The sequence below is a fragment of the Protopterus annectens genome, chromosome 5.part0 (assembly GCF_019279795.1).
Source record: "Protopterus annectens isolate FY-2018-M chromosome 5.part0, PAN1.0, whole genome shotgun sequence".
Taxonomy (NCBI): domain Eukaryota; kingdom Metazoa; phylum Chordata; order Ceratodontiformes; family Protopteridae; genus Protopterus; species Protopterus annectens.
The window spans coordinates 1,314,251,894-1,314,275,826 of NC_056735.1; the positions used below are offsets into that span (position 1 = coordinate 1,314,251,894).

Genomic DNA, 23,933 nt, shown 5'->3' on the forward strand with positions numbered 1-23,933 from the left:
CATCTAGATCAGGGGTGGTCATCATGCCTCTTTACTCATCCCTCATCAGGCCCATAATTGAGTACAATGCCCCTTTTGGGATGTACCTTACCAGACACCTGCAGCAACTGGAAAAACCCCAAAAGTACCTCACCAAGAGGATCAAAGGGCTCAAACAGATGCCATATGCTGCCCGGTTAAAGAAACTCCAGCTCTACTCAGTGGCATACGGCCTGCTCAGAGGCGATCTGTGCCTGACGTATAAAGCCATGTCCAACCCGGAATTAATGGACATGCTGCACCTCAGAAAGTCCAAATCCCATCGAGTTACGCGCTTGAGAGACTTAACCTCAGCACTGAAATAAATAGGACATGCTGGAGGGACAGATTCATAACCCAGAGGCTCCCTTCACTCTGGAATAAAATCCCAGTCCAGGTTAGGCAGAGTCCCTCACAGACTCTCTTCAAGAGGAATCTTGATGAGTGGATGGGGGGTCGTAGGTTTACCCCGGGTATCACTTCTGTGTCACTGTTAGACAGTGGCGCAGTATACTAACCTCGAAAAAGGACATAGCAAAATTAAATTTAAAATGGGTGGCGAAAGCCAAACACACTCTGGCTAGGCTTATAAATGCCCTAGGGCAGATAGGTTCATAGATTCATACTAGGCTAAGTACAGTACTTATAACCACACCTCAATGCAGTAAACAACTGCTAGATGTGCTTCCACAGGAGACACTGTCCTGCATCTCCACCAAGTCACACTTTCAGTCAAAACCTTGGCTGTACACTGTAGCCATCTCTGTGAGGTAGTGTTCACATTCACGGTACTACACATCACCTGCATTCTCTATGCATAATATGCCACTCCTGCAGCAGTAGTGCACATTTCTTTATCACTGTACACTAGCTTTTTTATACATTTTACAACATACTAGCGCTACTAAGTACATCCTATAGCTCTGAATCTCTCTTTAGCAAAATTACTCATCAATAGAATTCTGACTAGGGCAGGGATAAATGCACTTAAAATTACAAAAATAGCATTTTTAGAGTGGAAAATGCAGTATAATCATTCATTTATTACTCCTCACATATTTTACAATCTGACAGAATTTAATCTCAAACTGTTGTGCAAAAACTGGTTGACAAAAAAAATTTCTTGCACAATTTGTTACATTTCAAAACTATTCCACATTGACACTGTAGTAGGATACCTAACAAAACTGTACAGCAACTGTTTACTTATAAAAAATCGTTTACCAGGAAAGTCCAACTGGGTCACGAGCTCATTTTCAGTGGAGGACCAGGGAGAAAAGTTCCACTTAGAGGAAATTAAAACATTTCAAACATGTTACACAAGAAACAGCTGCAAATTATACATTTCAAAAATGATTAATATTGTAAGGCACACGTAAAGGGTTATGTAAAGTGGTAGAAAGAGTAGGACAGCAAAGTGAAGATGAGGAAGGGGAGAGAAATAGAGAATCTGTAGATTTATGTTCATCCAGGGGTACAGCATGAGCAGAGCCAAGATAGGTGGCCTCTCAGAAGCTGCTTGAAGGAAGGATTGCAAGTTACAGTTCTAACCAGCCTAGGGAACAGAATTCCATTTTTGGCAACAGAGTAGCTGTAAAGACTACTTCCAATTTTTTTTTTTTTTTTTTTTAGGTTTACAGATTACGTTTTTCACCATTAGAAGGATGGGGTCTGTTTCTGTGATGGGAAGGAAGAACAGAGCTTGGTGCAGGACAGGCATGGGGTTTATAAATAATGTTGTAGGCAGTAGCTAGTTGAATGAAGTCCAGACAGTGACGTAGTTCAAGCCAGTTCAAACTTTTAAAGGCCTTGCAGTGATGTGTATAGTAGTGTTTTTGTCAGCAGCAAATTTGTTGTAGCATACTTGTTAACACAGCTGTAAATTAGTAAGGATAGGAGCACTACAAGAGTAAAGGAAGGAGGAATGTGATTGCTAAGGTTGTTTTAGCAGAGTTTTAGCAGAGTTAGTAAGAAAAGGTTATGTCTATAAAGCATACCAGCCAACTTCTGAAGATCAGTCCTATCCAGAATACTGCTCAATTCAAGGAATCCCTCTACAGCAACAGCAATTGAACATATGTTCTGTGTTAATATGACACACTCCTGACTGTATTGCACTGCTATTGTGTCCCATTGAGTACTGCTACTGGTCAGCTAAATATCATTCCTGTGCACCCCCACTGGTGAACGTTAATTGGCCTTTAGACTAGACAACTATCTCCCTATCCCTCTGACCTCTCTTTACCCCAGCTCTCTTCCTTACCTTCCTATCTTCCACTGTATCTCTCCCCCTACCTCCACCTCCTTCTCCAAACTGTTCTCTCACTTTCCTCTCTCACCTAGACTATAGCTTCACCACTTCAAACCTTCTGCCCCCTGCCTGAGTTTCCCCCACCTTCCTCCATAGTCTAACTCCAGACATACTATGCTCTTTCCCTCCACATAGATGTAGGCACAATGTTTCTTTCTGAGTAAACTAAACAGCATTAAGTTAGGAGTAAGATAGCTTTTCCATGAAAGTAAATTGTTAACCAGCAAACTCTATTGCATAGAGCTCTAGTAGCTGATAGGAGCAGCAGCAGTTCTGTAAAACAGAGTGCTGCCCCGCTCCGTTTGCTGCGCTCACTTCACTCCCCTACCCCCATTCTTTCCCACCCACCCCTATTTCACTTAAACTTGTAGCAGCTAACCACTCCCCCTGTTCACACACCCAAATGTACAATTACTCCCCCTCTCAAACTTACACCACACCTCGACACCAACTCCCTTAAGTGCTTAGCTAACACTTGGTCAACAGCCCCTACTTACACTCACCACTACCTTCCCACTACTACACAAAACTAGACATAACAAATCAATACTCTCCTAGAAATAAAGGTAGCATTCTACACATTAATCATGCTTGTTCTTCTTTTACTATCCAGCCTTACATCCTACCACACACAACTTCATCACACCTATCCAACTCATTGGCCAAACTGAAACCATAGTTAATACACCTCAACTGAAACAGTTCCCCATATCACCATCCGACCTTACCCAAACCCATCAATTCTTCTAGGCCAATAAACCAACAAACAAAATCAACCCCCACTTATCCCAGAAACAATATAAAATAATGCAAAAAAATACTAAAACCCTACCTATATCTAACTCAGAAACTCACTTGTTGTGGACATGTACACCGCAACCCAGGACCAAATTCTTCACTCCATACAGACAACCTTAACCAACCAAACCCTCTATATAGCAGGCCAACCTCTTCCCTTTTTCTCTTAAACATTAATGTAAGAAGCATACTCAACAAAGTTCAAGACCTCCATGCCAAACTGGCTCTATATAAACCAGATTTAGCCATACTAACAGAAAACTGGCTTAGACCAGAACATCATGACAATGAAATTACACCCCCTCGCTACAGTATTATATGGAAAGACAGGCAAGGAAAAAAGGAGGAGGTGTAGCTATTCTATTTCAAAATAATCTCACATTGGAACAGCTTAACTTCAGCTCTCAAGACATCAACAGTATAGAATGCATCCTAGCTAAATTAAAACTAAACTCTTGCAAGCACATAGTAACAGCAGGTGCCTACATCCCTCCTGGAAACATTGACACCATGGAAAACCTATTGCATTGGCTGTCTACTACCCATCCACATGAGACCATACTCTTAGGAGATTTTAACATTGACTGGACTGACTGTGCCAAATACAACCCCACTACCCGTATTAATCTTCACGGCTTTACCCAAATCATAGACACCCCCACAAGAGTAGATAAAAAAAAAAAACAAAAACAATAATCCATCTTAGATTGGATACTTCTCTCTGACCACACCTTAGTGCACCAATCAGGCTGCCTTCCACACAATTTAAGCGATCACCAGCCAACCTACCTTATTACGAATAAATCCCAACAATGTCACCACCCCATCCTTAGAATAGTTCACAACAAAACGAATTTCAAACCAAGGACCTAAACAATGAACTAAAACACTGGGACTGGTCTCCCCTAAAACACCTATCACTAGAAGAAGCAGTGGACTACTTTAACCGAACCTTTCTCAAAATCCTAAACCATCATGCACCATCCCGAACCATCAGAGTTAAGACCAACTATGCCCCTTGGCTAACAAAAGAAGCTAAAACCATAATGAAGGGCAGAGTTAGAGCCTGGAACCAATATTATAAACAGAAAACCACTACCACAAAACAAATCTACCTAGCTCTCCGGAACAAGGCCAAAAAACTCAAAAATTAATAAAACTAATTATTACAAAACCTTACAAGAAAAACATGCCCACTGCCCTCAAAAATTCTGGACCTCCATAAATAAATTACTGGATGGTACTATGGTTGTGGGAGTGCTGGTTTTACCTGGATGAAGTAATGAGGACATCCCCACCCAATTCAACAGATTCTTAGTCCTAGCCCTATCTAATACCCTAAATAGCGCCACCAACCCCACATCATCTCCCACCCTTTCTACCCCTATTAAGCAAAATAATCCCTCAAACTTTTCATTCTCTCCAGCGCCCACAAAAGTTATTATTAAACTCCTCAAAAAGCTAAAACCCACCACAATGGCAGCTCCTGCAGATTTCCTTCAACTCTCAGCTGAAACCATATCTTACCCCATATCTATCCTCATAAATAGATCCATATCTGAAAGTAAAGTACCTAACCTGTGGAAAATATCCCATATTATCCCACTCCACAAAGGCGGCAACTCCCTAGAGCTCACCAACTACCGCCCAATCGCAATTTTATCACCATTATCAAAAATACTAGAAAGAGTAGTACATTCACAACTAAAGCAATACCTCCTACAAAATAACCTTGTAGCATCATCTCAACATGGCTTTCGACCCTCCCATAGTACCACAACAGCCCTACTCTCTTACACCAACATAGTCAACACCCATAGAAACAACGGACAGTTTGTATCCTGTGTTCTTAGACTTATCAAAAGCATTTGATATGGTCAAACACAGCTTGCTGCTCAAAACTCTATCTACCCTTAACCTTACCTCCCCCACTATATTGCGGTTCAACAGCTATTTATCAGACTGACAACAAGCAGTTCTGTGGCAGGACATACTATCCTCCCTCCTACCAGTATCCACAGGTGTCCCTCCAGGTTCGATTCTTGGTCCTTTACTATTCTCTATATTTACAAATCAGATGGCTGTATTCTCCTCCTCTGCCTCTATAGTTCAATATGCTTTTGACACTACCATCATATGTGCCGCCCCAACCTTAAGCGAACTACAAACAATAACACAACACAACTTCACATTGGCTGAAGCATGGGGAAAACAAACCTAAACTCCTGGTAGATCTTCTGCACTAAACAATGCTTTCAGCATAAACTCCAAAGATAATACCCTAATCACCCTTACATCACACACCAAACTCTTAGGAGTAGTAATTGATGAACTTAAATTTGACATACATAGCCCAAACAAATCAAAAAAGTGCACAAAAAGCTTGGTCTAATGTATAGGAACAGGCAGTTCATGACCAACCATACCAAAGCCACTATTGCTAGATCTCTCCTGCTATCCACCCTACTGTATGCCTCTCCAATCCTGATGAATCTTTGCCACTGAGAACAAAACAAAATGACAGCTTGCTATAACAAGATTGCCAGGTTTGCTACAGGTGCCTCTAATGGGGACCATCACTGTTGTTCCATCAAACAGCTCAAATGGCTTGAGTTCCCCCATCTACTTCTTACTACACACCTCTCTACAGCCCACAAACTGTACTACCTCCCTGACAAAACCCCCATACTACAAAATCTAATACAACCCTACACCACCAACAGAGTCTTAAGATCAACAGACCAAAATCTCATAAATGTCAGACATAAAAATGAAGCTGGTAAAACTCTCTGCCTCTACAATAGCAAAAACCTGGAATTCACTTCCAAATCACACAACTTCTACAAGCTCTGCCCTACAATTTAAGAAACTACTCAAAACCCACTATTTTAGTAACTGGCTGTGCCCATACGACTCCCCAGGCTAATCCACTATATTGCAGTCATACAAGGATACTGTTAAGGATGACTCAGTACTGCCTAGCCTCTAGATTTCTTTTCTTTCCTAAAAATGCTTTATTCCAATGGTACTGACTTATATTGTCTAACTAATTACTAAACACATTCCTATATGCTAGTTGCTTGCCTTAAAAACACAGCTATGTGATGTACATAAGCATGATGAAGCAATGTTAGATATTTTATAAGTGTCTCTTAAGAATACAGGGCTGTTTCTTATAAATTTATCTGTTTAACAATTGTTTTATGTGGAGCTTTTCTCCCTGGGCCTCTGCTGAAAATGGACCTGTGTCCAGTCGGACTTTCCCAGTCATCAAATGTAAAATAAATAAAATTAAAAAAAATAAATAAAATACCAAGTTTCTGTGGATTTATTATTTTTTATATTATTTTGGATGTGGAAATCAAATCTGAACTGCCACACCAAGCAGTGCTGTAGGGGATAAAAGTTCTCTCTGTATTGTTCAGTAAAAAGATTTTGAAGCTGGATTTATCCTTCAGGTATGCTTTGGGGAGGAGTAGTAGTAGTTTTATTTTTTGGGAGTGTTGAGTAATAATTGGGCATTGTGAAGTCAGTTTAACAGTTTTCAAAAACATTTCTTCAAAAAAGATTTACTTCAACTTCATAAGAAAAGAACTTGCATTCAGAAATGCCCTTCACCTTATAGCAGAGGGTAGACATGACATGTTGTTTGGTTATCATTTGTGTAGTAGATGAAACTCCTTCTAAATAGGGTTGAGATATGCTACATCAAAAAGGTCCTCAAGTCCTACAAATCGCCCTGTACATGATATGGTGCTGCTATACAGTCACAGCTCAGTTTATACTGGGGTGTTACTCATACCTCTCAACTATCCAGATTTTCACAACATGTCCAGGATATGGTGCTACTATGAAAAGGGACAATGATACTCTACAGTGTGTACTATATTCCTCTTCTAAGCAGTCACCCACATAAAAACTGTGAGCAATAAATATAGGAAGCAAAGACTATGCCACTAACATTTAATAACTCCACCCTCACACTAACTGCCATGTGCTCACAAGACATATTATAAACAGTGCTGCAATGCTGTGTATCCTTGTGCCTCGTGCAGTGAGGAGCTGCAGAGAGCACAATATAAACAAACTTCAAATTCTCACCCTTATCCCCAAGTAGCATACATGCAACATGAATATAGAGGAGACGGTCTTAACAATACAGAGACATAAATGGCTCTAAATAGTACACACAACTTCTAACCATGTGGTGCACTTTCATAGACTGAGATACAATGATGCACTACCACTGCTACACTACCATTGCTACGGAACAGGAAATGTTCCACAGCCACATCTCCAACCATACTGTACAGGACTCCATTTGCCAGAGGAATGAATGGTCAAAAAATGTTGTTCTTCTGAGCCCTGTTCATTCTAATGATTTTGTACAAACAAGTACGAATGAATTAGTGCTTCTGAAACATCCACCTATGAAATATGCACCTGGTAGGCTGTTGTGTAAGCAAACATACCTGCCAAGACTAAAATGTAGTGTGGACTGTGATTCTGAGGACTGACCAACTTGTTTTATAACTTTCAGCTGAGCTGAATCATTAAAAATAAAACATGTTGCTTCTGTTGCTTCTATTAAGCAAGACCTTGGCATTTAATGACCTAAAAAAGGCGTATTCAGGTTCAAGACCCAGCTGGGATCACAACTGGTCTGTAGGAGGACAGCACATACACAGTAATCTCCTTATGGGAAGACTGGTGTACCAGCATCTATTGCCACATACCAAAAAAATTAGCATGCCCTTAGCATATCAAGAACAAAGGCAGCTTTGTTAAAAATGAGGGCTCTGTCAAGACAACTCTGGCGTATAAACTCAGTGAGAGGACTTCTCTATGACAGTGTGTGCATTTTCTAATGTTTATTTCACTTCTGTGACAGAAGTCCGAAAGAAAGACTCCATAGACAGCTTCTGCAAGTGAAGTCCGCTAGAAAGAAAGCAAAGTAGCAGATATTTTAAAATGTTTCCACTTTCAAAAGGGCCAACAACTGCAAACTAAGATCATCTGACCACCTTATTACATATTTACTTTTTATTTATGTATCTATCTTACTACATATTTATGTACGTTGACTTAGGCAAAGTTATCTACCCACTGCAACATAAAGAGAGAGAAAAGTTTTATCATTGCTTTTTACTATGCGGGCTTGAGCTGCACAGAGCACAGCATTACAGATTCGGCAGTAAGTGCTGCTACTTTCAATTAGCAATACCCCTCTTCACTATTAGGACTTCTGGATCTGCAACTCCTCCTGTGAAATGCAGCATGGTGATTGTGCCACACCTACGTAAGGCAGCGTCTTTCTCATGTCCTCCTGTGACAAGTAATTGTATCTTCCTAAGTTTTGTTCCAAGTAAAGTACTTATTAAACACTATAACAGTCATTTCTATCTACAATTGTCTAGCCACAAGTTATAGTATCAGCTGAGCACCATTTATATTTTTAATGCATTTGTATTTGTTACTGTTCAAGTGCATCGTTACTGCTGTGCCTAGATTACTATGAACTCTAACCTTGTTTATATATATATATATATATATATATATATATATATATATATATATATATATATATATATATACACACACACACACACATATATACACACACACACACACACACACACACACACACACACACACACACACACACAAAATCTAAATATACAGATATAAAAATCACATTACCTACCTGTAATTCATATAGAACCTTCAAACTTAATCACGGGGCTCTTTTGCCACATTTAACCACCCAACTTTCAACAGCTGATAGTTATAATTAACGTCGTGTCTTTCGGCTTTTCCCAGTTAGGGGTCGCCACAGCGGGACTCCGGTCTGCTAATGATTGGTAGTGGATTTTTACATACCAGGTTACCAGCCCTGACGCACAACCTTCAACGAAGGCACGCCCCATTCACATATGCCTCCACACAGAAGACTCTCTAGCTGAGAATCGAACGGGACAACGTCTTGCTATGAGGCAACAACGCTACCGCAGCACCACCACCACGCAACTATAGTTATAATTAATGTAAATTAACTTAATCCTATCCAGTAAAAAAAAGTCTTCTCTGGTTAACATTTCATAACAAACTTTAGTGATAGACTCCTTCACCAGCTCAGACCTACACTAGCCATCAGTGGGGTCAGTCATTTCTCACCTTGACAGCCAAGTACTCCGCCTGGCACACTAACCAAACGCTAGCTAGCCTTTTCACCTATTATCCACCCCCTAACTTCCGAACAATGTGGCATTACAGGCAGACTCCGAGCAAGATCGTCAGCAAAGGAGAGGGGAGGGGAATGGAATGCAAAACTGAAAGCACATGGAATGAAAATGAATACAGATAAGATAGTTGTAATGCCAGCAAAAGGGGGAAATTGTGGAACAGTTTATCAGCTACATGTATCTGGGAGTGATACTTAAGAAGGGAAGGAAAGTTTGAATGAGGAAGGTCTGCAGCCAACTGGTAGAGACATTAGGGTTAGTGTGTGGCACATGAACGTCAAAGAAACTGAATAATAAATTATACAACACAGTGGTGGGAACTGTACTATATGGTACAGGAACCTAGGCAGTGAAGGCACAACTGCTGAAGAAGATAGAGGTGATGGAGATGAAGTGCCCGAGACGGTATTCACACTGTGGGATAGCTGACAAAATGACTACATCAGAGCAGAGGACAAACTAACACCAACTGTAGAGAAGGTCAAAGAATAGACTACAGTGGTTCTGACATGTGCAAAAAAGCAGAAGTCAATATGGTGAAGATGATTTAGGACAGACAGGAAGAAGGCAAACAAAGGCATCCAAACAGGTGGCTGGATTGTGCGAGAGAAGACCTGCAAGAGTCAAGCATGAGTGTCAAAGAAAGTAGGAAAGTGGCAGTGGAGAGACAGAGACAGAGATTGTGACCACTGACATGACACTCAACCCCATACAGAAAATGGGAAAAGGAGGTTGATGAGGAAGATTACTGAAAGCAAAGAAATTAGTGGGGGAGTTGGGGGCTGTGGAATAAGGGGAGCTGGTAGATACAAAACTAAAACTTGTCTACACATGTTGATTAAATCCTTTGGTCAGAGTAGATTGGGCTACTTGGGATCAGATCTCAGAAATACTACAAATGACGCAGATTTATAAAATCAATGCTTTCTTTAACCATCTTTGAAAGAGGTGGAGAAGAGTCCATACTTTGTGACTTTTTATCTTGTACCTGACCTCTCTGTTTAAGGTCACTTTTATAACTTGGGAATTTGAACACCTTTCTTAGCATTATTTTCTTTACTCTTATAATGAAGGCTATTATACCACTGTAATCGGTCCTCTGACATTTTCTGTAATTGAAGCTACTTAGTCTTCTGCTGCTGCTATGTCCCCATTTCCTCGTCTGTCCCACAGTGTGTAGACTACCACCTATCTCAGGGATCACCATCACTTCTAGCTTTCTCAGCTGCTCTGCCTTTACTGCTCAGGTTTCTGTACCATACAGTAGTACTGGATGCACCACTGTTTTTGTATACTTTACTTTTCATCTTCTTTGGCATTCTTCTGTGAAATGCTACACCTCACACTGTGCCAGTTGAATGCAACAAGTTCATCACTCCGACCTGTTTGTTAATGTAGCCCATCATCAGTATAAATAGCAATGGGGTCACAGCTGAACCCTGAGGCACAACCACTCCCACTGGAATCCCTCCAAGAGACAAAAGACTGTTCATACTTCAGCTATTCTTCCCAAAGCCTCTCCATCAGGTACATGCCCAATGCCAGAACACAGTCACTGCGGTGCTCCTACAGACCAATTCATGTTTCCAGTATTTCTACAAACACTTTGCAACATTAAAATGACAGAGAGATGTATTATGGTGCAATATCTATGCAAAGGAGAAAGTAAAACTAATCAATGCAAAAAGAGCAGCACCAAAGATATTTGGAGAGAAATACTAGAAAACAACAAAGGGTAAATAATTATCTTGTTGAGGATTTAAAACTGCATAGCTCATCAGATGAGGAACTGAAAGCACAACTGCAAGCTGTGCAAATGTGGAGAATAAATCTAAGATGACTTCTCTGCTTAATCTAGCAGAAGCATATTGGCATCAAGCAGGAATGGAAATGAAACCAGAAGTAGATAAAAATATGGAAGCAACTGAATGAGCCAAAAGTCAAAAGAAAGAATACAAGGTGAGGGACCAGATGAGAAGGCAAGAAATGTGGAAAATGCATAAATATAGCTGCAAGTACAGAAAGCTTCTGGATGGACCTCATGTTAATCAAGATCAAAACACAGAAATGGTTAAGGAGAGGCGAATTCAAACTAAGAGATGAAAGGTTAATATTGGCAGCTCAGTGTTGTAAACCAATGCGTACGTAGCCCACTAATTCCATTGAATATGTGGGAGAAACAGACAAGTGTGGGTTTTGTAAAACAGAACTGGAAACAGTTGCACACCTCCTTGCTGGTTGCGACATACTAATGGCAGAAGGACCGTTTACTGAAAGGCATAAAAATATGGCAAGACTGTTGCACTGGGGACTGTGCAAACATTATAACACTGAAGTGGCTGAAAAATACTGAAAACACGAGTCACAAAGCATCATAGAAAATGATGTCTACATCACAAGGGATCATGCATTACCACCAGTTCAAAAGACAGATGCGAGAAAACCAGTTATAGTGGTCCATGAAAAGAAGACAAAAGTAGCATTTGATCATTAAGGTTGCCATACCCAGTGACTACAGCGTCTTGCATACAGAGTCACACAGTCATAAAATATCAGGATTTGCAGGCAAAAATGACAGCAATGTGAAAGAAAGATACTCGGATAGTTCCAATAGTAGTAGGAGCAATGGGTCTTATAAAAAAGAATCTACAGTCATATTTTGATATATTACCAATACATGCAACCCTGTACAATTTGCAGGAGTCCTTACTGGGCACACTGCAGGTACTGCGAAGAGCATGTCTGGCTGACAAAGACTGAAATACTAATTTCATGAATTTTAAATCATACTACTGAACTAGGAATGGGGTCCATTCTAGTCATGCTATTAGAAACCCAAAAGACTGAGAAATGTAAAAAAGCTGTAGCCTGAATAATAATCCTATATAAAAACACTTGATTCACCAACAGAAAATGCACAGCAAGAGTTGGTAGCACTCTTCTCTCCCATACATTTATAAAAATTAAATATGCAAATTCGCACATTACGATTTGCAACTACTGTTGAATATCTAGCCCCATTAATGAAAAATGAAGTTTTATCTGACCACCACGTATTGGCTATTGTTGTCATTCTGCATGGCCAAAATAATTAAAGACATTCTTCAAATCCATGGAACTAATCAGACCCATAACAGCTAAACCTACATAAACATTTCAAGTCAACATCTGAAAGTTTTAGTGCTTTACTTCTATATATTAAGTTTACTGTCAGACGAGGCAATGAAACTGAATAAGGATATGCAACATGTCCAAGAAGGCCTTTTGTACCTACCACTCCTATGAAATTTCATACCCCACAACTGACCCAAAGAACAGGGTACATCAAACCAACAACACAACGTATGATCCAACATAATGGGAAACAGTACCTGCCTCACTAGAGATCATTTCATCAGTAGCCATAAATGTACTTTGCTTGGGAAAGAAAGCACACCACCAATGAATACCTTCACAGATTTTAAGGTGGTTTTCACATGGTTACAATGCATCCAAAAATACATCCAACACCATCTTGCTTATTATTTTGTCAAAGGATAGAATGCAATTCAGAGAGGCATGTCTCAGTACACTATTCACCAACACGTTATTCTGCAATGCAAGTAAAAACATAACTAGTAAACAGTGTGATGTTCTGAAAAGGACAACTACTAACCACAGTGATGGATGGTCTCATCAGAAACAGTGGTGACACTCCTTTTTTCTCTTTTCTTCTAAATGGCAGATTCAGGCATCCCTTTGTAACTTTTAAAGCAAATTTTGAAATTCACCAGGAAGATGCCAAAATCTTCCTACAATTTGGGAAGTGTGCAATGATGTCCAAGTATTACCAGGATCATGAAGGAAAATATTCCATTCTAGTCAACGAAGCTTCACTAAAATATGTTCTTTAAAGCGCTAGTCTGGCTGCTTAGAGATAACGAACACACATTTTAAATCAAGCTGCTAAATTGTTTTCTCTCTTGGCAGCCACACTAACATTTTGAAAAGCACTCTTAGTGAAGTTCCACTTACTTGGATGTACTACGTGCCTGCATGATGCCGACTGTACCTCTAGACATCAGCAGGCTCTTCAAGACAGGATTGTATCAACAAGCATGTGTCAGGTTTCAGGAATCGATTTTAAAACTCAAAGGGATTCCAGAAAATTGCCACCCGATGTAAAATAACCACTGTCCTCACAGCTATTCACAGGAATTACAGAGCAATTACATCATGAAACCTGCTGCTCCAGTGGTGTACAAGGAAAAATCCCTAACTGACACCAGGACTATTAGCGTTCTGGGCAACTGACTGTAAGTGTCAGGGAGGGATGGGCTTGCATGGACTTCTCCAGACGATCCCTGGTGGAACCTGGGGATGTCACCTGATGAGGCATGGTCAGCATGGGTAGTGGGGCTTGGCTGAGCTGCCACAGATATGGGGTGACACCTCAGATTCCACATTGCATGTCCCCAGGAATGTACCACATGGCCAAAGAAGGGAAGGAGAGTAATGGGATAGCCCAAAGTAAGACCCCCCCCAAGAAGTTCAGAAGTGCCAAGTCCCGCTGCCTGCGATCTGTGAGTGGCTCAAGGGTGACAGTAAAAATTAAAACAGGACATGATACCATTAACTTGCCTCCCTCCCTCCATCCATAGGATGTACCTCCTACTTCTAATACAATAAAAAGGTCAGATCAGAGATAAATTTGCAGGTGACCATCCAATCAAAGGCTGCTTTTGTATGATGTTAGAGTGCCACTCTGTTTAACATGGAAGCACAGTTAAAAAATAAAAAAAATGGTAGGGGGACAGATTTACAGCCCAGTATTTACACATACTCAACTTATAAATAAATGTAATGGTGGAGGTTTAAGTCTTAGATCTAGTGTATGTGGAGCTGTTGGTCTTATGGAGATGCAAAAGATCCAAGAGGGTTGAGTCCTTAAGGGAGGAGAACGCAAGACACATCTGTCTGTAGGAGACGGTACAAAGTTTTTTTTTTTCCAGTATGTTTTTAAGCCAGGAACCACTGGAGTCTCTCTTGTTGGGCTGTTTGTCTGGAAAGTATATAAAAAAAAAAAAAACAGAGGTACTGTACTCAATTGAAATAAAGGTAAGTACTGTATAGGGTTACCACCTGTCCCACTTTGAGAGGGACAGTCCCTTTTTGGGCAGTTGTATCCTGCAAAGAAATTGTAAAAATGGCAAATGTCCTGAGATTTTAGGGCAAAATTATTTCCTATATTTTATGTAATAGTTACATAAAACAGTTATTCTGTATCTGAACCACATACATGTTAAGAAACAGAATAAGCAACTAAAATGCTACAAGAATAAGCTTTTATTTAGGCAAAAAAGGCAAGTTCTGTCCTTTGTACCAGGCGTGAGTATGTTTTGGCCTGCAAAATCTGATGTTTGTACCACAAATGTCCCACTTTGGGCATTTGAAAAGGTGGCAACCCTAGTACTGTATATCTGTCCTGTAATGGTTTGTTTTTTTCATGACAAATGTAACTTTTTCTTTTTGAGAAATGTCTGAAATTCACAACCAAAGCTACTACAATACCTCATTTCCCTTAAGGAACCAACGGCAGGTAAGCTTTTCAAATCATATCGGATACCACCTCATTTTATTTTGCATTTGTTTACTAAGGTAGTGCACTGATCATGGTAGCCATACAGTCTCTCTGAATCAGCTAAAGTGTCAAACTTAAAAAATGGGCTACACTCAAACCTCACTATCTACATTTCATACCTCTCAACTGTCATTTTTGACTCTTTTATATCCGTTACACAACATTTGTGGTTTTCTGGCAAATCAGAGGATTTAAGTCAATGAATAATGGCATACATTTGCATTGCAGGCTTCATGTCCTTCAGAAAATGCATGCTAACAAATTCTGTTATTTGAGCAACTAAGTTTTTAAGAGCAATATTTAAAATCTATCACTATGTTGGGGCCTTTGCCCCCATTATTTTAGGCTTTGTCCAAATTTCTTGGACTATGAGATTGACAGGTATGTATACTTCAAAATAGTCACAATGTAACACCAGAGTAATGCTGAAGAGAACCTTTTCTTGGGGTCAAGCACTGCTTTCCCAGTGATCCACCTGATCAATGTACTGCAGTGCAAGTCAGTGTGTTCCATAACAGTCCTAATGCAACACTTGGATACTGGCAAACTCAGAAACCTTATACAAGGTGTCCTATATTAGGAAAGTCTTCTGCCTGAACAATGTTCAGCTCGTGCCTCAGTCAGCATCACTCACAGTGGCCACAGTATCCCAACTAAACTGTATGGACCATTCACTCTGCATGTCAATGGCAACTCCTGTGTAGCCAGGTCAATGGTGTACAGGGGTAAAGCCCCAACTATGGCACAGATGACCTGCGTATGAGTAGCTAACGAAGCAGTGCTGCAGTTAATGAGAGAGATGAAGACAGTGGGGGGGGGGACTGCAGTTAACAACAGAGACAGCGAGACAGAGAGACCCAGAATGTCCATCCAAAAAGGTGAGGAAGGCAATCTAATACTGACACCCACTAGAGGCAGGATGAAGCAGCAAGGAAGCCTGAAGGACCAGGGATAAGATCCCACAATGAAGCAATTTGGTACACTGTAACTGGAGTTGGTACATATGGAAAAGCATGGTGGGCCATTGGCAGTTAAGATATAGAAAAAGCACAAGGCTCCAAGGATATTAAACTGCCTCAATGTCAAACTCACATGGGCTGCCAGTCTGGAGACAATAAGCTGCCTTGTCTCTTTTAGTCATCTACCCATCTGGGAGCAGCAGGGACCTGGAGGAGACCATATGTAATCTTCGGTAGAGGATATGGGGGGGGGGGGGAACATGGTCAGAACAAAAACATTAAGTTAAAGAAGTAGGTAATCAGAGGTCAACACCAGAGTAATGCAAAACTAAAACACTTCCTCACTGTAACGGAACATCCAACATAATGCTGTATGGATTTTTTTTCCACATTGCAACCACAGTACAACATGTGAATGATTCTTAGTTGCACACTCCTCAAGCCATTCCTTGGGAATACCCTCTTATCTACTAAACTTAATTCTGAACCAACACCTCCAAGAGCAACACTGATTCTAGTCTGTTAACACTATGCATTCATAATTCTGCACTGTAAGGAATCTAAGTTGTGTTGCACCGGACTGCTTAATAAAAGTTTATTGCAGTCAGCAGCCATATAACTATAATAGCAGCAGATATAATGCCACAGCAGCATACTCAAATGGCATATTGCAGTATGACATATCAGGTAACTGAAAGCACGAAACTAGTTCAATAGCGATATCTGAACAAGTCTTGTAACATACTCCAACTGAACTCTCTATCCTAAATATACATACATGCATATATTACTTCAGTTCAGTAACTTTCCTCTGGTAGCTGTAGCCACCCCCTTAACCTCGATTCCCAGGCCTCGTCTTGCAGGTGACTAACCGTGCTTAACTGTCTACTCTTTATCTAGCATTCTATTGCAAGTACACGTCTTTCCCTTGAGAAAGGAATACTCTGCAGCTTTCCCTTCAGAATGGTTACTTCTGCACATCTTATGCTTAGTCAAAAAGCTCATATTTTTGTCTATTGAACTGTCTTTCCCCGAAACTTTATGCATAAATGAAGACACAGGCCAGACTTTATATATTTTCAGGCCTATTCTATTATATTTATTACACCTTATGTCCAACTACTTTTAAGTGAAAAGCCTCAGTATTACAGCTCTCCCTGAGGTCTTTGAACATGGACCTTCTTTTGTAGTTACCTCACAAATGCATCATACCTGTATTACTAACTATTGTAACACGGTTTGAATGCATGGGCTTTATGCCACCTCCCCTTTAAGTTTTTGTAATGCAGTTTGCAAAGCAATACTATAATAGTTATTGCTACCAAAATCAACTACCATCAGAAGAACTGTCCCACCTCAAACATTAAATAAGCTTGCAATCCAAATTGGTCCATGAGGTGTTACCAATGTCCTGCACCTTGGTCATCACCTCACTCAATCTGCAGATGTGTGTCCTGATAGATTTACTTTTATCTGGTATACAACTACAGCATTCTGTTCTGATCAACCCACAAGTCTCATGATGGGAAGCCAGCATGTAATCAAGGGCCATGGGGCTCTGGAGGGCCATCATATGAATCATGGACATTTCCAAAGTGATGTCCTTTACGATCTCAAAAGGTACTATTAGCCAACACTTCCAGAAACCTGGCCAATCTAAATAATTCAGCTCCTTATGCAGCAAACACACCTGCTCCAGCGATTGCCCCATCACCTAGAATCATAGCCTTTATGGTCTTCAGTTCCAAGTTCTCAGGTATGTGTGACGCATCCAAAACCTGGACATTATTCTGAAAAATCAGTAGGGTCTCTTAATTCTCCGATTCCTAAAATTTATTGGGCCAGGTAATTCTTTAAAATGTCTTACAGCTATTACTACATATCCCAACACAAGCCATGCCAGTTTGGTGGTAGCCATTTGTAGGGTCAGTCTACAGACACACAATACATGTGTGCATAGTTAGAATGCCAACCCTACTGCTCCAGAAGTAACAAGAAGAAAATGCCATACATGGTCAACTTGTTTCTGAGAGTCTTCAGTGAAATTAAACAAAGTACAAACTGTTAATCCTGCATACATTCCTTCCCTATCTCTGTATGCTGTAATGGCACAGTTATACTGACCATTGCCTATGTTCTCTACCTCATGAACTAGTGCCTTGTTGTACCACGATACCTCTCTCTAACCTTTTCCTGTCGTCCATAGAATCAAATAGTGGGTATTATTAACATTCAATTTCTCAAACGTTGTACTGCTTAGCCAATTTCCTTTCCCATTATATAACCTATCAAGTATGATGGCTATTTCCTTAAGACTAAATGGGATAACTTTCACTGCCACTGGTACATGAACACAAATCCAGCATTGAGCATGTGCATAAGTAAACTGAAGCTTGGTGTACGTACTGCAAGTTAGATACTAGTCTTTCCTTTTTACTAGGTGATGCTCTGTAAACAGAACCAGAGCTTAAAACACGGCTTGTAATACTGGATATTGTGATGTCGCTACTCATGTAGAATACATACCTGCATTGGTCTTGCATACCTGTATCAATTCTTTCTACATACATTCAGTTAGCATACCATATACAACACGGACATAATATATTTATTCTACCTTATGCCTAACTTCTAAGTGAAAAGGCTCACATGTACCATCACCAAGCTGTCCGTTTACACACAGATAATGCATACATTTATACAGAAAATACGATCGAAGACTACAGTGGCTGTCCACTTGCAGTAGTAAGCACATCTCAATTGCAGGCCTAGTCTTCTTTTTCCCCATGCATCTACTGCATCCCTAAATACCTCCATCACCTTATGTCCGACTACCAATTACAGCAAATTCAGTATACTGCTCAATTTATGAAACAAAACGTCCTCCTATCCATTTGTTTCCTTCTCATCTTTGGAACCTCACAGCTGTACAAAGTAATCCAGGAACAGTTTCACTGATGCCCTATTAGACAAACAGTAAGAAGTCCTTCCCCTGAAGTTTATATCCCTTTTATTCAGACCACAGTACCTTTGACTCCACTACTACACTTCTGCATTGCTTGTAATGCTTCAAATCTAGTCATTATTTAAATTAAATCTTATTTATTCTCTAAACTTACTAAAATTTCTCTAAATATTAAAATCGTCATAAGTTATATCAGTTCTTAACCAATGTTTCCATGTTACTGGTAATTTTGTAAACTGTAGATTTTTATTTTTGAATGCATTATTTTTAAAATTGTAAAATTACTGTTCTTAAATTTTTTTTATAATACTTTTCAGCAGAGTGGAGAAAAGCTCCAAATGGGCACCGACCCAGATGGGCTTTCACAGTAATAATAAGTAAATACATTACGAATGCGATCAAAGTGAGGTCGTTTACTGGTTCTGTGCTACCTAAATTTAAACAGCCTCAGTTAGTATTCCTTTGCAAGTTTGCCACTCATGAGGTGCAGAACCTTACATCTGTGTGTGTTAAACCTCAATTGCCAGATCATCTCATTTTACCCAGTCATTCTACATCACTGATTAGACTGCTCCATCTTGTTCTACTTCTTCAATTTCTGTCTCATCACCAAAAAGACAAAGCTTGTTTTCAATCACTGCTGTAATGGAGATACAAAATTACTGAACATAATCAGATCTAGAAGTAATCAGAAGTACCACACTTGTCATATCTCTATTTAGCTATTCACCACTAGCCTCGCCATTTAAGGCCTCATTCCCACTCTTCGTAGTTCTGTTAGCAGCCATGGGACAGTGTAAAATGTCTGACTAAAAAATTCTGCAACCATCATCCATACCTATTGACACCATGTGTTCATAGTTCTGCATCATCACCTCCCTGTGTAGCTGTTTGTCCTCTTTGCTCAGCATCTCCCATTCTTCTCTTGAAAAGTCAACAGCAACATCTTCAAAGGCTTCAGGTACCTAAACAAAAAAGCATGATTATTTTTCAGCATCTCTATGGCTATTAGGAAACTTAACAGTGATACTATTTGCTACGTTTACTATAATAAACTTTTGCTAAAAACATATAGCAAATCTATTCTTGTTTACATTCTAAAGTAACCACATTACTGCTCATTTACAAGGATGGATCCATTCCCCTCCCAGCTGGTATCATAGTATATTTAAAGTAGAATGCATCTCAATTACTGACAGCTGGTATAGTACATGTAAGCAGAATGTATCTCAATTACTGATACTCAAGTGCATGGAAAACTACTGCCATCTACAAAACAGCGATCAGTCACTACCAATAAATCGTTTTTCTGCCACTGGTGTATAAACAGAGTACATCTTTATCAGCACTCAAGGCTTTACTGGTGAAGAGTTAAGGAAGCAGAGTACAGCTCGGGCAGTGTCAATGACATCATCTCCCATACATAGTACTCCAAGGTTTATTAAAGATGAAAAATCCTGACTTACTGCCAACAATAACCCCTGCAACCTACTACAACAAAATAGAACCAAGCTCAGTTAATTTCAATATTCTGCATCACTGTCCTGTTAAATCTTCAGCAAGTTACATTATCATGATCAATGAACAATAAACCAGTTAATACTTGCATTTTTAAATTATTGGTGCATTATAAGATCTCACAAGTCTGATAAAAACAGATAATTTTCTGGTTCTGTTTTGGTGCTGCTTTTGTATTTAATGCAAACTACATGGTTTTTACCAGTCTGTAAGTGATTTGAGGGGTTAAGTAGGTAAACTGCAGTAGCTAGACTACTAACAGGCTTCTAGCATAATTACCCATTATATAAAACTATGGAAAAAAAATTTGGCTCATTCAGAGCTTAAGTACGCAGCCTTCCATATTTTAAAATGCCCTTTGATCAACAAATTACATGATTTATTGTATTAAAACAGCCTTACAAAATTAAAGAAAACAAATATATAAAAAAAATCTCCAAAATCAAAGAGACTCCGTACTACTTGAATCCTTCCCTCAAAAAACATTCAGGAAATCAGTCGGTGGCTCTTAAATTTCACAAACGAGCACACAGCATACAAGTAAAGAACAAAAACTTAACAGAGAAAACCTACACTAGTTTTGAGAACTAATCCCACATTCTAACCAAGCATTCAAACACATGAAAAACAAAATCCTGCACAGAATCATCATTTTGAAAATCTAAGAGTCCCCAAAAAATGGTTAATAGGACAACTTCAGGAAGAAAAATGAAATGAAGTTTACTGGATCAGCTGATCTTTGGGTTTTAAAGCTGGCAAACAAGTACACTGGATAAACAAATACAAAAGTAGCACAACCTAAAGGCAGGCATTGTATTAGGCAGTTTGGATTCCCAAATCATCATGCTTGAAAATCATTGCACTGCATAATGTACGAAGACAGGTGCATCAGGCCCAGTAAATCCAAACATTTTCACAGTACTATCAATTTCAACTAATATCTAAAAATAGATAATGCCACCCCCCCCCCTTAGCTGTCCCACTCACAGCCTGGGAAAAGTCCAGCTTCCAGCAATCCCTCCTATTCCTTTCAACATGCTCATGTGCACTCTATTAATATGTGTTTTTCTATTTGTTTAATTTTGCTTCATTTGTGCACATTACATTTCTCTAATAACTTACTCATGTTAAATCTGTAATTTTGTCAATTTCTGGAGCATTTCTCCCCAGGACTCCATTGAAAATGGGCTCCTCGGGGCCCAATGGACTATCCTGGCAAACAAACTATAAAATAAATGTTGGACAGCTGTGGACCACAGATTAAGCACGGTCAGTGAGTCAGTGACAGACAGCATCATACTAAGCACTGTCCCAAACTGAATGAAAGTGGGGCAGAGCTCAGTTAATACCATCAACTACATATATCTTGGTGTTAAGGAGTAAACAACTCAATTACTGCTAGCGAGATAACAGTAGTAAGACTGCCTGCATCTCAGTGTGTGGAAGTAATGCAGATGGCACTGATGACAACTACACTATTCCTGCAGTCACCTGAGAAGTGGAGCAGGTCCCATCTAGTAGCAGTGATAACTAAGTGGAACATACTACAGTCACTGCCTGTATGCTTTGCGTCCTGTTGTATGAAAATGATAAAGGCTTACCTACAGCATCTGCACCATACTGTATGATGTGGAACAAAGTTCAAGAGCTGGCAATAAGAACTGCAGTAGCCCCAACATTTTGCTTTAAGGAAATAAGACAGATGCCAGTCATTGCTGCTGGTTAACTATACTGTCCCATGCACTCTGCTGTATGGAAGTAGAATAAATGAAGCTTACTTCTAATAATTTACTTCTACCCAACACCCTTCTATGTGTAAGTTAGGGAGCAGATTAGTCACTACAAAACAGAAGTCTATAGGTCACTTGAAAGTTTGTGTACAGAAGTCGAATAAGGCTTAGTCACTAATAATAAATGTAGCTGCCTACACTCCGATGTATGAAAATTCAGTACGGCTTTGTTGGTTCCAATAATAAATCTATTCAAGCCCAGTACCCTAACCTATGGGAACTTGGTACACATTCCCTCCTACACCCTAAAAAATGGGAGCTGAACACTACTCTTTATTGCCACTAAATATGTCCTGAACTGCACACTTTAATTTGAAAAATCAAAAAATGTCACTATCAACAAATACATTTCCCATGTGCATACAACTCCTGGTGTAAGAAGTTCAGAACAGAGCAAATGTTACTATTGATGACACTGCCGTCACCCACTACATGCTGTAAGAAATGGAATAAGCATACTTATGCCAATCATAAAATGTGTCCTCCACTACATGCTAATTCATGAACATAGACTACAGCTGTATCACATACAGCATAGTATATGACACCAGAATATTGTTTTGTTCGCCATCTTACATTTACTTTAGCAGAGGGCAGGTCTGCTCTGTCTTGCACCAATGTATATAAAAGCAGTGTACTGTTCTATTCTCAATTACACCCTTGTGTATGGAAAAGGAGTACAGGTATGTTCCACCATATACTCTAATGTATGAAAGCAGAGCACAGTTCCATTCTTAGTGTATAAAAAGAGAGAAATTCCCCCTGTGAGTTCCGCTGTGGCGACTCCTAACCGGGAAGAGCCGAAAGACACAAACAAATGTTCAACACTCAGAAGTGTGCTACATTTCTTACATATAAGTACTGAGACTGCAGTATCTCAGATTTTCCCTTACTCCACAGTACAGTGATCTGAGTGTACATAAAAACAGCAGGGAGCACACACACACATACACTCTCTCTGAGGGGTGCATCCTTGTAATGTTTTTAAATATGTTTTGCATGTTTTGATGGTCACTGCTTTCTTTAAAACTGCACATTACTGTCCACATTTTTAGTGCTTAATGCATGTATCATTATTATACATGCTGTATGGAAGTTCAGTACAACTGAGTCACTGCAGATGATAAAGCTATTCTTCCTAGACATAAATATACTGAATGTAATCGCAATTCACTCTCTGCCAATGACAAATCAGAGATGATAAAGCTATTCTTCCTAGACATAAATATACTGAATGCAATCGCAATTCACTCTCTGCCAATGACAAATCAGTATTCCCCAAAGCATACAGAAGAATAACGGGGTTACTGTTAGACATCTGGCTTATGCTACACCCCATCAATACAAACACAGGCATAGAGTATAGCTTAGGTTTCTCAAGTGAAGATGGTAACCAATGTGCATTTCTTTCCTTATATTACGATTTAGGAGAAAGTGAAAGGAAACTTCATCATCAGAAGCAAAACATTCATTTATACCACAAACACTGAAAATTGGAAAGTATTTTAATGCATCCTAGCTGAAAAGGGCAAGTTCAAAACACAAGAGCTGAATTAATGGTAATGACCAGGCAGTAAATCCTGATAGTAACCAGGGCTTAGTATACATGCTTATACAACATAACACTCTAATCACCTCCACCAGGGCTTAGTATACATGCTTATACAACATAACACTCTAATCACCTCCACCTTTTCCCCATTTTACATGGG

General features: G+C 39.6%; 1 protein-coding gene across 1 annotated transcript in view; it reads right to left on the reverse strand.

Moving 5' to 3' along the window:
- LOC122801644 (putative nuclease HARBI1) overlaps nt 1-23,933 on the reverse strand; it is a 471,264-nt gene that overhangs the window by 446,097 nt on the left and 1,234 nt on the right. Inside the window, exon 2 of the mRNA XM_044071122.1 lies at nt 19,752-19,878. Coding sequence (XP_043927057.1) covers nt 19,752-19,878 — 127 coding nt within the window. The remainder of the gene's footprint in view (nt 1-19,751; nt 19,879-23,933) is intronic.